Source organism: Dermochelys coriacea, chromosome 12 (assembly GCF_009764565.3).
Source record: "Dermochelys coriacea isolate rDerCor1 chromosome 12, rDerCor1.pri.v4, whole genome shotgun sequence".
NCBI classification, from domain to species: domain Eukaryota; kingdom Metazoa; phylum Chordata; order Testudines; family Dermochelyidae; genus Dermochelys; species Dermochelys coriacea.
This window is the reverse complement of record NC_050079.1, coordinates 19,159,921-19,173,649: the sequence shown is the minus strand read 5'-3', so window position 1 is coordinate 19,173,649 and position 13,729 is coordinate 19,159,921. Positions and strand designations below refer to the sequence as shown.

General features: G+C 45.0%; 1 protein-coding gene across 5 annotated transcripts in view; it reads right to left on the bottom strand.

The window, feature by feature from the left end:
- Nucleotides 1–13,247, bottom strand: part of NETO2 (neuropilin and tolloid like 2) — a 66,138-nt gene extending 52,891 nt beyond the window's left edge. Inside the window, exon 1 of one of the 5 annotated variants that reach the window (XR_006275024.1) lies at nt 12,033–12,814. Coding sequence is in view for 4 of the 5 variants with exons in the window: in XM_038368823.2 (XP_038224751.1) it covers nt 12,033–12,066 (34 nt within the window). In the remaining variant the exon portion in view is untranslated. Of the gene's footprint in view, nt 1–12,032 lie in introns of all 5 variants that reach the window. The other 4 variants (XM_038368823.2, XM_038368827.2, XM_038368824.2 and 1 more) reach the window with 4 other exon arrangements.
- Between the last annotated feature and the right edge of the window lie 482 nt (nt 13,248–13,729).

Genomic DNA, 13,729 nt, shown 5'->3' with positions numbered 1-13,729 from the left:
CATACACATGTGCAAAACTAGGTTGACGCAAGGCAGCTTATGTCAATCTAACTTTGTAGCACAGACCAGGCCTCAGTCCTAACCCTGTGTAGTAGCTCATCCAGCCAAGGCATAATCTTGCCATTTCAGAACAGTGAATTGCATTTACTCAGAGGTTTGTCTTTTCATGAGGCTCTCCCCACCACCTTCTCATCAGCATACCAGCAGTTCAGTAGCTCACACTGAATCAGCCTTTCCCTGCCCCCCCACATTGTTTTCTACACAGCTGCCAGTTGAAAGCTTTGAGCTCTTCGACACGGTCAGGGTGGGTTTGCATTGGCATGCAAGCTAGGGGGTCCTAGATCATATTCAGACAGATACCACCTTAATGTTTGCAGAGGTGCATTATCTTGGGTAGCAATGTAATCTGTCCCCAAAGCCTGATTATAGGATCTGACTTTATTCAGGGTTATATGCATCTCTGCTCTCCATCTCCTATCACCTCCCATAATAATTTACGTATACAGGTACCCGCCTTTCCTCACATAAAACAGTTTTTCCCCCTGCTGGGCTGGATCATTACTGTGTAGCCTTTTGTGTCCCAACTGATTTATGAATCTTTAAAATGAGGGTACCATTCCTAGAGGCATCTCTGCCTCCCCTGGATTTATTCAGTCAATAGGACAGACTCGCCCATAGCCTCCAAATCCCCATGTGTACAGTGATTCCATATTTTCATTAATACTAATCTATAACAAATAATTTCCCAACAGATGGTATCCCATATGTTACAGATGGTAACAGCCCTTGATCACAACTCATCTGCCTTGGACTTGGAAGAGGCATTATAGAGAAGAAAGAGTCTAGAGCCCATTATTGGTCCCCAGAGCCAAGTTTTTCGACTAGTTAATTATTTAAAAAAAATTAAACTCCCTCACACAAAAAAAGGTATATTTTTGACATCTTAGTTTTCAGAGTCTACGTTGTCCATCTAATGGTATTTACTATCTCTTGTACAGGACAAACTCCATTCTATTTTCATATCATTTGGGTCTTTTTTTTTTAATATCTTTTTAAATTGTGAAACTCAAGGACATGTAAATGTTCTACAGAGAGACTAACGATAATGAATATTTTTGTTCCAGATATATATTTGAATTCTAACCTGTTAGAATTTTTCTCCACAAAGCAGCTTGATAGCTGCTATAAAATTATCTTGATTTTGATAATTTCTCTCCTATATTGTCTTTAGGAGCAGGAATGCTAAACTGAACTTGGCTTGTATCTCTGTATTAGGTGTAGTTCCACAATTCCATTTAATAATGTATCCATGTTGTGCTACTGAATTTATGGTTTCCTCTAAAAGATGCAGCATGTCTGAGCTTCTGCTGGGTAAGGATGCAGCAATCTCAGAGAAATCAATTTTACCCCAGTTTTTATAGCTTTGTATTTCTTCCTACAACGCAAAAATTGGACAGTTTTTTCAAACAGAATGAATCACAATTAGAAAAATATAGACATTTCATAATGCAACTCAGTATTTCAGACAGCCAGTTTCTCTCTTTTTAGGTACAGATATCTACTATGGCTGACAATTATATGCCTTTCCCACAGCCTTTAAGAAAGAATCAGTGCGTGACAATGTTTATTTCAGTGGTACTTGCTCAGTGCCTCACTTGCATTCTGAATGAAGACGAAACCAGGCTCTATATTTCAGTGCCACTATCCAGCGATTTCCCTTCTTTAAAGGGTGCTGTTACAAAAACAAACCTCCTGGAGGATTTAAAATATCTGATTGGTTTTCACTACAGTTCATGCTGATTCTATAAATAGTTGACAGCTCTGTGTGCACGTGCGTATAAGAGAACAGGGCACATATTCTGCAGAACAGCATGAATAAGTAGCAGATAAGCAATTACAGCAGAAAAGTGGGTTAGACCAGTGGTTTTCAAACTTTTTGAGCAGAACCCTCTCTTTGAGTTACAATTTTTGGTTGTGCCCCCCCCCAACCCAGACAAAACAGACCCACAGCCAGGGTGGCCCACGAAGGTGAATTGGGGGTGGACGTGGCACTCCCTCCCCAAGCCACACAGAATATTCCTCCGTCTCCCCTAAAAAGGCGCTGGGTGCACCCCACATTTCAAAAACCTCGGTTACGCAGACATTTGCTTGCATTTACTTAATATAGGGCTACACTCCCCCTTTCCATTAATTCCTTATTCCTCCCTCTCCCCATCTTTCTTTCTTACCTTCTTCCTCTTTACCCTTATTCCTTTCATTTCTTGCTATAGGGGACTCTCAGTCCTTGCAGATGTTTACAAGGCATCCTTTCACTGTTCCTCCTACCTCTGGTAATTATATAAGGGAGAAGGAGTCTCAAAGATGGGACCACATCAGCAGCTGTGAAGACCCAGTTCTCTAGGGCTGCAGTTCTCAACTTGGGGTCTGCAGCCCTCGGGGATCCGCGAGCTGGTTTCAGGGGATCTGTGAAGCAGGGTCAGTGTTAGACTGGCTGGGGCGCCAGGCAGAAGCCCTGAGGCCCTCCCCCACCACCTGCAGGACAGAAGCCCCAAGCTAGAAAAAATCCAAGCTGCTTTTAGAAGGGGCATTAGTGAGGTAGATCGTGCTGAAATAATCTCCCAGTATGGCATTTAGGGCTCAGAGCCACCATTTGGAGAAGATCTAAAGAGGTCCTGACTACCTGCATTAAAGGTCTCATGCCATCTTCCAAAAACAAGGGAGTTAAATTCCAATTTATCAAAGATAACAGAATTAAGTCATTACACTGTATCTGACTGAAGTGCCCTGCTTTTATAATAGGACACAGTATTATTCTTTGCTTCCTTTTTTAACCTATTATGTAGAGTTGCTCTGCACCAGAAAGAGCTGCATTTCAGTGGGAGTGCAAAATGAATTAATTATAGTATATAACCCCAAATTCTACTCTGATGCACATTGTACAAGGGAGTAACTGTCTACAAACTGGATGCATGCAGCTAGTGCATATGATTAGTCTCTGCACACCAATTCAAGACCACATTGTACAGATCTCAAGGATTTGGTTTTTTTAGACAGTCAAGGTTGCTTGTGGGACACTGATTAGAAGAAAGTAGGAGATGTGAGGCAGCTGCTTTAGGGCATGCTCCCCTGATAATCCTACAAACCTTTAGTTAGTAAAGGTCAGAAAAGTTAATGCTACTTTGAAACAGCATCAATTCTGCTCCATGATGTGTAAAACCCAAAAGAGGCTGCTGGGGAACCATTGGCAGTATCGCTATTGAGCCAGCCACACTTCCAGTGGGGAAGAGATGACTGCAAAGGCACTTCCATTGTATATGGATCTGGCATTTTCTGCAAATCTCAGTTCCCTGGTTGTGAAAGGCCATGTTGCCGGCTCATTTTACAGCAGGAGTCACACCATTACCAAAGGAGAAGACAAGTAATAGATCGCACACATTTAAAAAAAAGGAGGGCTGTGAGCTTGTGTTTTGTTTTCCTATCACTACTTATTCTTTTTTCTCTCCCCCCGACTTAGCATGGAATAATTTACCCACTCTAGCTTTGGGATTCTTCAGCAGAGAAGGCTATATATATTTTTATTCATTACTACTACTCAGGTTTTTTTTTTTTTTTAAGAGGCCTGTGTTGCGTTATCAAAATATTCATCTGAAATAAGCTTTACAAATGCTTTGTTGGGGGGGGGGGGGGGGAAATGGCTTTTGTTGAATCATTTTAGAGAATGTACAAGAGATGAAAAATAAAATATTTGTTTCTTTATTGAAGTACAGAGAGTTAAAGTCACAAGCATCTGGCATCTTTGTATATTAAAAAAAAGAAATGTAAGTAACTCAGTTTTGCTCTAAAACAGATTGCAAGAACAAACTGAGTACTGAAGTACTGTGCTTAAAGAGATATGAGTGCATTGGGCACTTGATTTGACATATGCCTGTACCTATCTGATGAGAAGCATCCTCCTGATTCTACAGGCACAGCTCCGCACTCCCATCTGCTGCATGGCATATCTCACCTCTGCGCTTTGTGTGCTCTGGGATTTGTACATACAGAGCCAGCAAAGATGAGAATCTTCCATGTGGCTCTGAGAGCAGAATCTTACATCAATAATGTCAATGGGGGATCTGCACATGCAGGGAAATCTGAATATCAATCTTGAGAGCAGCCATGCAGACCTGAGAAGCAGTATGGAAAAATTCTGTTTTTAAAAGAAACAGTGTCACTTAAAGAATATTATATCTATATCTATCTATCTAGTGGTAGTCAGGATCCTAGGGATAAGAGTGATGCAGACATTGCTTACTTAAGGGTTCACTGTTATCTCCATGCTAGACCTTCTGTGCCAGGAAGTACCAGATATACATATAGCTCAGACACAGTAATTGGTGACACACAGGTCACAGATGTTACAGAAAGCCTTACCAGGAGGTCTATTACTTTGACAGATACAGCAAAGAACAGCACATGCTTGATCCTAATGGAAACCACTTTTCCCACTTTGGGAGCAAATCTTTTGCATATGCATAAATCTAGCTAATTTGGTCTGTGAAACCAACATTAATCCTAGCTCGCTGTAACTGCTAAGAGGACTACCATAGCACACACATCCATTGATTTTTTCTATCTATGTCCAACATTAATTTTAGCTGGTTTCATAGTAGCAGCCGTGTTAGTCTGGATTCACAAAAAGAAAAGGAGTACTTGTGGCACCTTAGACTAACAAATTTATTAGAGCATAAGCTTTCGTGAGCTACAGCTCATTAATTTTAGCTGTTAACGTAGTGGGGGCATTTACTGTACACTATATCCTTTCTCCTTCCCTCCTCTTCTCCTCGTAGTAGCTCCTAGAAGCCCTAACCACCATTCGTCCCACGGTGCTATGCACTGTACAGATACCCGTTAAGACAATCCCTACCTGGAGAGCGCACCGTCTAAATAGACAAGAGTCCAGGGGAAGGTAAACAGACACACTGTGGAGTCTGATGAACAGATATCCTGAACATGGGGTCATCTCTTTTCCTTTCAGAAAGTTGGTCTGCGCACAAATGACCTGCTTTATGCTGTGTCTAGCTCAGGAAACAGACAAGTGGTAACATCTGGGTCAATAAGAATTCCCAGTCTACTGCCTCATGATTACATTGATTCTTGTGGTTTACCTAATGCACAGTTTCCCCATTTTCTTGTGATCTCACAACATATTGCAAGCTGTTGAATAAGTAGGCATCAGAGCGGGTGACTAGAGTTTACCCCATGAGTAAGTAGCTCCAGTGGTTTATATTGGTTTTCTATGGTGCACAGCTCTATGTGGCAAGGGAATGACAGAATATGGTAGTAGTTGAGCAGGTGTGAACCAGGGGAAGATAAGTCTTTGCTGGTTTGTCAGTCACCTCTGCCTAGAGCAGGGGTGGGCAAAATATGGCACACACGCCGGATCCAGACCATCTAATATTTCTGTCCAGCACGCCAGGCTCTTTTGGCTGCCCCCTCACGATCTCCAGCACAGCGGGGAGCTCAGGCAGGCTGCCTGAATGCCATGGCCTCAATGGGAGCTGCAAGGATGGTGCAGAGAGCAGCGCACAGAGAATGCCTTCCCCCCACCACCAGGGGTGCACAGAGACGTGCCAGCAGCAGCTGGCCACTTCTGGGAGTGGCATGGGGCTACGGCAGGCAGGCAGCCTGCCTGAGCCCTGTTGTGCTGCCAGCCAGGAACCACCTATGGTGAGCGCCTCCTGGCCAGAGCCTGCTCCTCGCACCCTCTCCCTCACCCAACACCCTGCCCCAGGTCAGAGCCCCCTCCTGCACCCAAACTCCCTCCCAGATCCCACACCCAAACTCTCTCCCAGATCCCACACCTCTCCATTAATATAGTGGCAATGTGCAGCCCATGATGACTTACCAAAATTCATGGAATGGCCCCCCTGCAAAAATTATTGCCCACCCCTTGCCTAGAGCATGCTAATCAAGTTGTCAGACTTTTTTTAAATTTTATTTTGCGCTACAAAAGCCTTATATCAAAAGTGAGCTTCATCAGCTTGGAAAACTACTAGCACGTTCTCAAAATGCCAACTTTGGCAAGAATAAGGCACGACAGTGAGATGTTTGAATGCACCCAGAGTTTTGTACATACTCATGTTGCAGTTACATGTCACTCCAGCTGTTTCCAGGACAATTCCTCTCAAGACTGCTAGAGAGGCAAGTGGGAGCTCACTGAAAGCAAGTTAACTGGTTTCAGGGAGTAAATACAGTTCTCCCAACCTCCTTTACTCAAAACCAGTGGCAGATCAAGCCATGCCTGAATGGATAGGCTAATCCACATTTCTAATGGTCACCTTCAGTTTTCCTCAAGAGGGCCAGCAAAATTTCTTACTCCCTCCTCCCCCAGAAATACACAAGCAACTGTAGGGTGCCTTGTTGTTTCAGTCAATGCAGTCCTGTTTACCTTTGACACATCCACAAGCATATCCTCTGTTGGAAAGAGAAAAACGTTCAGCTTCCAAACATGGGCTTTCCTTTGTGAATGCATTTTTGTTCATTGTTTCTTCAGGCTGCCTGTGGCAGTGGGCTGCTGGGAAGGCTGCCTATATATGATGTGCTGGCAAGGGGCCCCCAGAAAATTACTTGTTAAAATTCTGTCATCAAATTAAAGGGATGTCAGGGTGGTTTCCTTGCTGTTGATAGAGTTTACCTGCTCTCTGGCTATTGCTAGAAAGGACTTATTCCTGGGATTCCTAAAAATACTTCTGAAAAGCATGTGTGATTTACAGTATAAAGCAGGAATAGAGCTGATTAAATACCTGTCATTTGGTACAAAGACAAACAGTAGGTTGGAGGAAGACATCTTTCTGTTCCCTCCTATTTGCATCCTCAGACTTTTTCCTTTACTATCAATATAGTCAGTATATTTTTCAGGAGGGGGAATATGCCCAATACATTTCCAGCAAAGTCAAATGAATAAATTTGTTTGGCAATTGCTGTTGTCTCACACCTTGTTTGAGAACACAAGTTTGTCTAAATGGAAAAACAAATGATTTTTCCTAGTCCCTAACTCCTGCTCTCCATGAGCAGACACTGATACTGGTTCCTAGGTATTATCATAGGCAAAGGAGGGAATTTTTGTGATGGGCACTTATTAAAACATTGGTTTTAACACTGCCACATATCAGAGCAGGGACACTTAATACAGGATCTGTCCTGTAAGAACCAGGAAATGGAGTGGAGTTTATACCTGGTCAAATAAATGGGGAAAACCTTCACAAAAAACAGTTGCTTTTTTTTTGTTTAAAATTTCATTTTTATTTATTTTACCAGTTCCAATTAAGCTAGTCTTCAGATATTAGGATATGAATAGTTGCTGGTAATACATTGAGACAGAATACCATGTAAGTGGCCTATCTAATTCTGCAGATACTTGGAGACGAGCAAATTGGTGGGAAGTTGTTCTGCATGGAGGAGTGTAGCAGCAAGCCTATTTATAAGGCTTCCATCCCCACAGTATTTAGGACACCATACATAAAAAGAGCATGTTTTGTTCCAAGATGACACATGCAGTTCAGGGTATGGTTATTTCCTTAAATTAAATTATTCTGTAAATAAGATTTTGCCATTTCAGGAACAATTATACAGTTTTCAGTAGTAACTACTCCCAGAAAAGCACCATCTTCCACTGCACTGAAGATCGGTGAATATCAGACAGATGGAATGAGAAGCTGCATTTTTTAATCCTTCTGTAAAGTCTCTCTCCATAAAATAAATTGGGGAAAAGAGAAATAGAAAATCATGGCTTTTTCATTAGTTAAGTGGTGATTTTGATTACATAAATCAAAATCTCCCTTAGCATCAATACTAGATCATTCTCATTACAATTGTGGGGGCATGGATCAGTATTCACATCGCACTCCCAGTCAGTTCCCACCTGGACCAGGTTGGAAGCTAACAATCCCAACAGTGGACCAAATTCGGTTATGAATCCTGGTCACATGCCACCCGAGGCACGTTGTGCATATGCTAAGATAACTACCATTGTGCAACCGAGTCACACACTGAATTTCTATAAATATAAAGAAATTCTCAATAGTTTTGCTGTAAGATTTTTAACCAGTGCCTGTGCAGTTTTAGGGAAATTAGTAAATCAAACAAACCTTTGATTAAGTTAAACTACTATAAGAGAGAGCAATACTCTTCACATACTTTTAAGCTTGTAAAAGCATCAACAAGAATGAAAAGTGATACCATCAAGCACATGTAGGCACAAATAAAGCTGCTTTTGGGGCCCAATCCTGTAATTCACCTCCTGCTTAACTCAATGAGACCTGCTTGGTACTCAGCATTTTTAAGCATTGCTGCTGAGGTCATATGCAGTTCCCATTTTTTAAGTTAAAAATAAAGTTTAGTAGTTTCTTGACTGCCCTTATTCTGAAATTTCCTTCATTTAAACTTCACTGGGCCCTTGTAGCTCTTACTTTGATTTATAATTGGACAAACAACAGTCTAAACCTTTAAATATTATTTTCTCTACTTAACTTCAACTTTATTGGCTCATTGTAACATTTTTTGTAACATTTTGTAACAAAAACAGCAAGGTGGGATTACCAGCCTTAAAGTGGAATAAAGCATTAATCTCTGTTTATGGGTAATTAGGTATTAAAAATTATGCCAGAATGCAAATGATGGGCTGGGGAGAATGGCAATGTTAATCACACTGATATGATTTTAAGGTCCATGCTCTTAAAACCTGCCAGAGATGGAAGTTAAACACTTGTGCATCTCTGGAAAACTGGGAATGCCAACTTTTGAGGGGTACAAACGTTTACTTCTAGCTCTGCTGTTTGAGAAATACCAGACCAAAAAAAATCCTACTGATCCCTCTGGCTAGCACTGTTTTTTCCACACTATTCCAGGATTTAAAATTTACCAAGTACAATCATCAATTCATAATTTTACATCAGTATTTACGTTTTTGGGGTTTATTTGAGTGGTTTGGGTTTTGTTTAGTGTGTGTGGTGGGGAAGAGATGAATGGGCTGACCCAGGGAACAAAACCACCCTTAATCTGCTACATTTCAGGGAAAATAAGATGCACTAAAACTAAAGAGATACATATATTTAGTTACAGATTCTAAAGGACGAAGGAATTATGACCTTAATTATAAGAAGAGGCCTGTGTCTCCCTCCTGAGAAATTCAAAAGAGTTGTAATATGCTATTTTAGAGTTTCCTCCTGCACTTAACCAGCTACGTTCCACGTACTGCACATCTATCAAAATGGCTAGACCAGAGCATTTGAAGATCTCACTGAGAAATGGTCAGGGGAAAGCATGTCACTTTCTCAGGCTAGTGGAGTATATAGGTTCTCAGATAAAAATCCCATTGGGAATTGGAGTCTGGTTGTTCACACAGAAGTAGTGTGCATCACTAAGAAAACAGATCAGCACTGGTTGGGCTCCACTTCAGCAAAGCCTGCAATGGTCATAATCTTAGCACTATCCTGCTCCACCATTTCTTCCAATAAATATTGGCTATCACTTAGTGGAGTAAGATGGGAGCAAATTAATACCATATGCCTCAATAGACATAAAAATAATCTTCAAATCTTTTACTCAGTATTGTGCGTAAGTGGCATTAAAATCAGATTTGGGGGTTTATTTAAGTCACAGCCTGCATTACTGATAGTGAAGGAAGTCCATACAGTAAGCCCTGAGCAATGAGAATAAGATAAAAACTACAAACTGAATGAGGCCTGATTCTCCCCTCAGATTTGCAACCCAAAATTTGTTTCTGATGGCTGAAAGCAAAACACTTGTGTGTTTCACAATGCCAAGAACAGAAGAGCAAAATGTTCTGAAAAGTTATAGAGAATGATTTGCCACAGCAATACACTAAGATCTGATGGAAGATACTAGTAATTAATATATGTTCAAAGCAGGACTCTCCCTCAATTTCAACAGGAAGTTCTCTTAAAAACAAAAAAGATGGCAGGACAGCCCAGTATTCTCACCAATTCAAGAAAATATCTTGCAAAACTTCTAAAATCCCTTACAACATGCAACTTTAAATAGCAAAGATTAATTTGAAAACTGCTCATAACAGTTCACTTTTAAAATTAAAACTATGTGCCTGTTTATAGCAACCTCAATATTAGATATAATCTGGTTATAGAAAGATTTCTTCTAGAGAGGACAGAAGACAGCACATGATGTCAAGTAATCAGAGACAATTTCTGGAGTCAGGGATAAATGGTATATTTAGAATTAAGAGCTCATTAACATTTCAAGTCTTAGTGCAGTTTATATATTTAACTGAGCATATTCAAGTCACAGACACCAAATAAAAACCTCTTACAAAAGAAACTGAGAAGAGTCTTAAGAAAATCTTATAACAATCTACTGGAGACTCTGTAGTGTTTATAGAAGATGGTAGACACACGTGTTAGGAGACAGTTTAAACCCACACATACACAGGAAGTGCACCCACTCTACACATGCAGGATTAATGGCACTTGGGGAGTACAATTCAAGAAGCGTTTATGCCAACTGTATTTTATGAACATAGCTGTCTTCTAGAGAGAATTAAAAAAAGTCACTGAAACAAAGATTTTAGATTGAACATGCCATCCTTTGCTGTCTAGCAACAGCAGAAGAATGTTAATGTAATAATTAAAGAAAATATATTACATTAAGGACAAAACATGATATTTGCAACTAATATTTACCTAGATGTAAAGGGACGTAAATGAGAAATAATTTAGTTTGCCAAAACAACTGCAGTGTAAGAAAAAAAACTGCATGTAATATGCACGTATTTTGGGTTTAAAATAGACTTCTTTGCAACCTTCATATCATAGACCACCACTACACAAGAGATATTGCTTTCCACCTGCAGTATCTGCCTTTGTGTTTTACCGTTTCAAGCAAGCAAACATTCCTAAACAGTATTTCCTAACAAAATGTTCTATCATTTAAACAAAGAATCAAAGGCTCCCGGATGGCTCAAATCAGCTATTGCTACAAAAGATACAGAATGCTGCAAATTATCTGTGAGGCAAAGTTAACTGCCAGGTCTGGCTTCACATAAAATAAACCTTCCTCCCCACTGTCGAGATACACAAGTCATGCTATCACAGACAACGGGATGCTCAGATAAGGAGCCTGGTCCTAACCCTTTACCTCTGAACATGGAGGAGTAAAACTGAAGAGAAAGCCAAAACTGAAGGTGGATCAGGAGGCAGACAGAACTGGGTAGTTTGTGACACTCTCAATTGATTGCGTGTTATTCTGCTAAAACCAGATCTTGCTCTAACAGGAGTGACAAATGCCTGAGCAGAGACACACAGCGTGTTGGAGTGTCAGCAGAGCAGGAGTAGTTTAGCGGGAAAGGGAGGAATATGGAGTTCTTGATTTTCCTCAGAGCCATACTGTGCATTTCAGCAGTCACTGTCACCATAACGTCCCTCTGGTCACCCCCACACCCACCCACCCAGCGGAATAAAGGCAGCCGGCATCTGGATGTGTCCAGAGATGGTCCCTTCCCCACCACTCCCTATCCTGTTCTCATATAACCACATATTCAGAAGTGGTCACGCCTTCGGGGGCGTCCAAGCTCCGACCGCGGGGCCCTCTTTTCAGAGCTGCTGAGCACCCACAGCTGCCCCCAGCTTCAGCCGGACCTGCAGGCACGCAGCACCCTGAGGAACCAGGCTCTGGTGTTTCCCGCCGGGCCCCCCCCAACAGCAACAAAAGCCACTGGGCTGGGGGTGTCCTGAGCGCTCAGCTCTCCGCCCACCTGGGCGCAAGACGAAGCCCCCCCCCCCAGCTCGGAGGGCAGGTAGCTGGACAGGGGAGAACCAAACACCCGGGCACCAAGCAGCGTCCGGAGCAGGCTCTTGCTCTGGAGCGGCCGCCCGGACCCTGCTCCCGAAGAGGCGAGGAGGACCAGAGCGTGCGCTGCCCCCGGGCTCGGGGAGCCGAGGGAGAGGGCGCGGCCGTCCCGGGAGTTGGCGCAGGTGCCGCCGCCCATCCCCACGCTCTTCCCGCCGCGGGGCTCCTACCTTCCAGCACCGAGCAGAGTTTGTCCAGGGCCATCTTCCCTCCCTCCTTCCCGCGCGGGGCGGGGGCGGGGGCGGCGCGTCCCTGCCGCTCCTGGCCCAGGACCGAGCGCTGAGTCAGAGGCGAGGCATAGCCGGAGCCACGTCCGCGGGGAGCCGGGGGCGCCCGAGCGCAGCAGCGGGGGAAGCTGCCCGGTGGCTGGTGCAGCTGGGCGGGCTCAGGTCTCCCCCCTGGCCATGGCCGGTGCCCCGGGCTCAGGGGAGCCGCCCCGCAAGGAGCGAGCTCAGCCAAACCCCTCCGAGCCTGGAGCCGCCGCCGCCGCGCTCAGTCCCATCTAGCGGGGGGCGTGGGTGGCTGCGGGCTCCCCCCGGGGTCGGCAGCTCCTGGTTCGGCTGCAGCCGCTCTCTGAAGCTCCTTTAAGGCGGCGGCGGCGGCGGGGGGGGTGTTTGCCGGAATGAGCCGCTTGTACGCATGTGCCCTCCCCCCCCCCGCCAGCCTTGCCAGCCGGGCCGCTCCCCTCGGAGCCCGCCCGGGCAGGGGCGCCCCACACAGGGCCGGGGAGAGGAAGGCAGCGGGTGCGAGGGCAGACGCCCGGCGGGCCCGTCCCAGCCCTGTGGCGCGCACAGGTGCCGGCAGCCCTGCCCCGCTCCCAGGGATTTTCCTTCTCCCTGGGGAGGGCCGTGGGGAGCCCGGCACGGGCGGCGAGGGGAGAACGTGCTGTGCCCGCTGGGTCAGGGGCAGGTTCCCCCCGCCCCGCTAAGGGCGGTGGCCGTTCAGGGTGGAGCAGGAGCAGCTGCAGAAAAGCCGCGTCAGCGGTTAAGGGAGGCAGCGTGGGGCCGGCTCGGCTGCTCGCCCCGCTCCATGGTGCCGCCTGCAGCGGCGGGGCCGGGCGGGGAGCGACGGCGAAAAGGCAGCGATTATTTTACAGGGAAGGCGCACTTAGCCGGCTGCCCGGCCCCGGCTCCCCTCTCCCGGGCTCGCTGGCGGGGGGAGAGGTTAGGGAAGGGGGGAGATGAATCCCCTCAGGCCGCGAGGGAGGCGCTGGGCTGGAAGGCACTTTCGTCCAAGCAGGGACGTGATTATGGCTCTCAGCTGAGCGGGGAAAGCGCGGGTCGTAGAATCAAAGCCTGGCCCGCAGAGAGACCTGCCCTGTGTCGAGAGACTCTGCTTGGTGTAGTGATGGCAGTGGACGTGTTGGGCCGTTTCAGGCTTGTGGTGCTGAGCTTTTTTTTTAAAAAGAAATGATGGAGACGTGAATTGGCACGTAGCATGTTTCCGCTCCAGCCGCTCACGGCTCGGAGGACGGGCACAGCTGTGAAGGGTTAGATTAGAAACAGGCTGTAAGTACTCTTCCTATGCACGCCAGTGCTTTCTCAGGTGAGCAGCTGGGCGGCACGTTTAGTCGTTTTCCGTCTTCTTCAAATGTCACAAGTGAAATGAATTAATTGGGGTGACTCCGCCTAGTTCATGGTAGACGTTTGCCTTCGTTCCAGAAGTACCCCACTGCTTGGTAACCATTTGTTCAGGATCCGCAAGTAGTGGAATAACAGGACTCTGTCAGGTCATAGACAGGAGATCCTTGCCTCAAAACAGTTGCTAGTTACTGCAAAAAGAAAAGGAGGACTTGTGGCACCTTAGAGTCTAACACATTTATTTGAGCATATTATGCTCAAATAAATGTGTTAGACTCTAAGGTGCC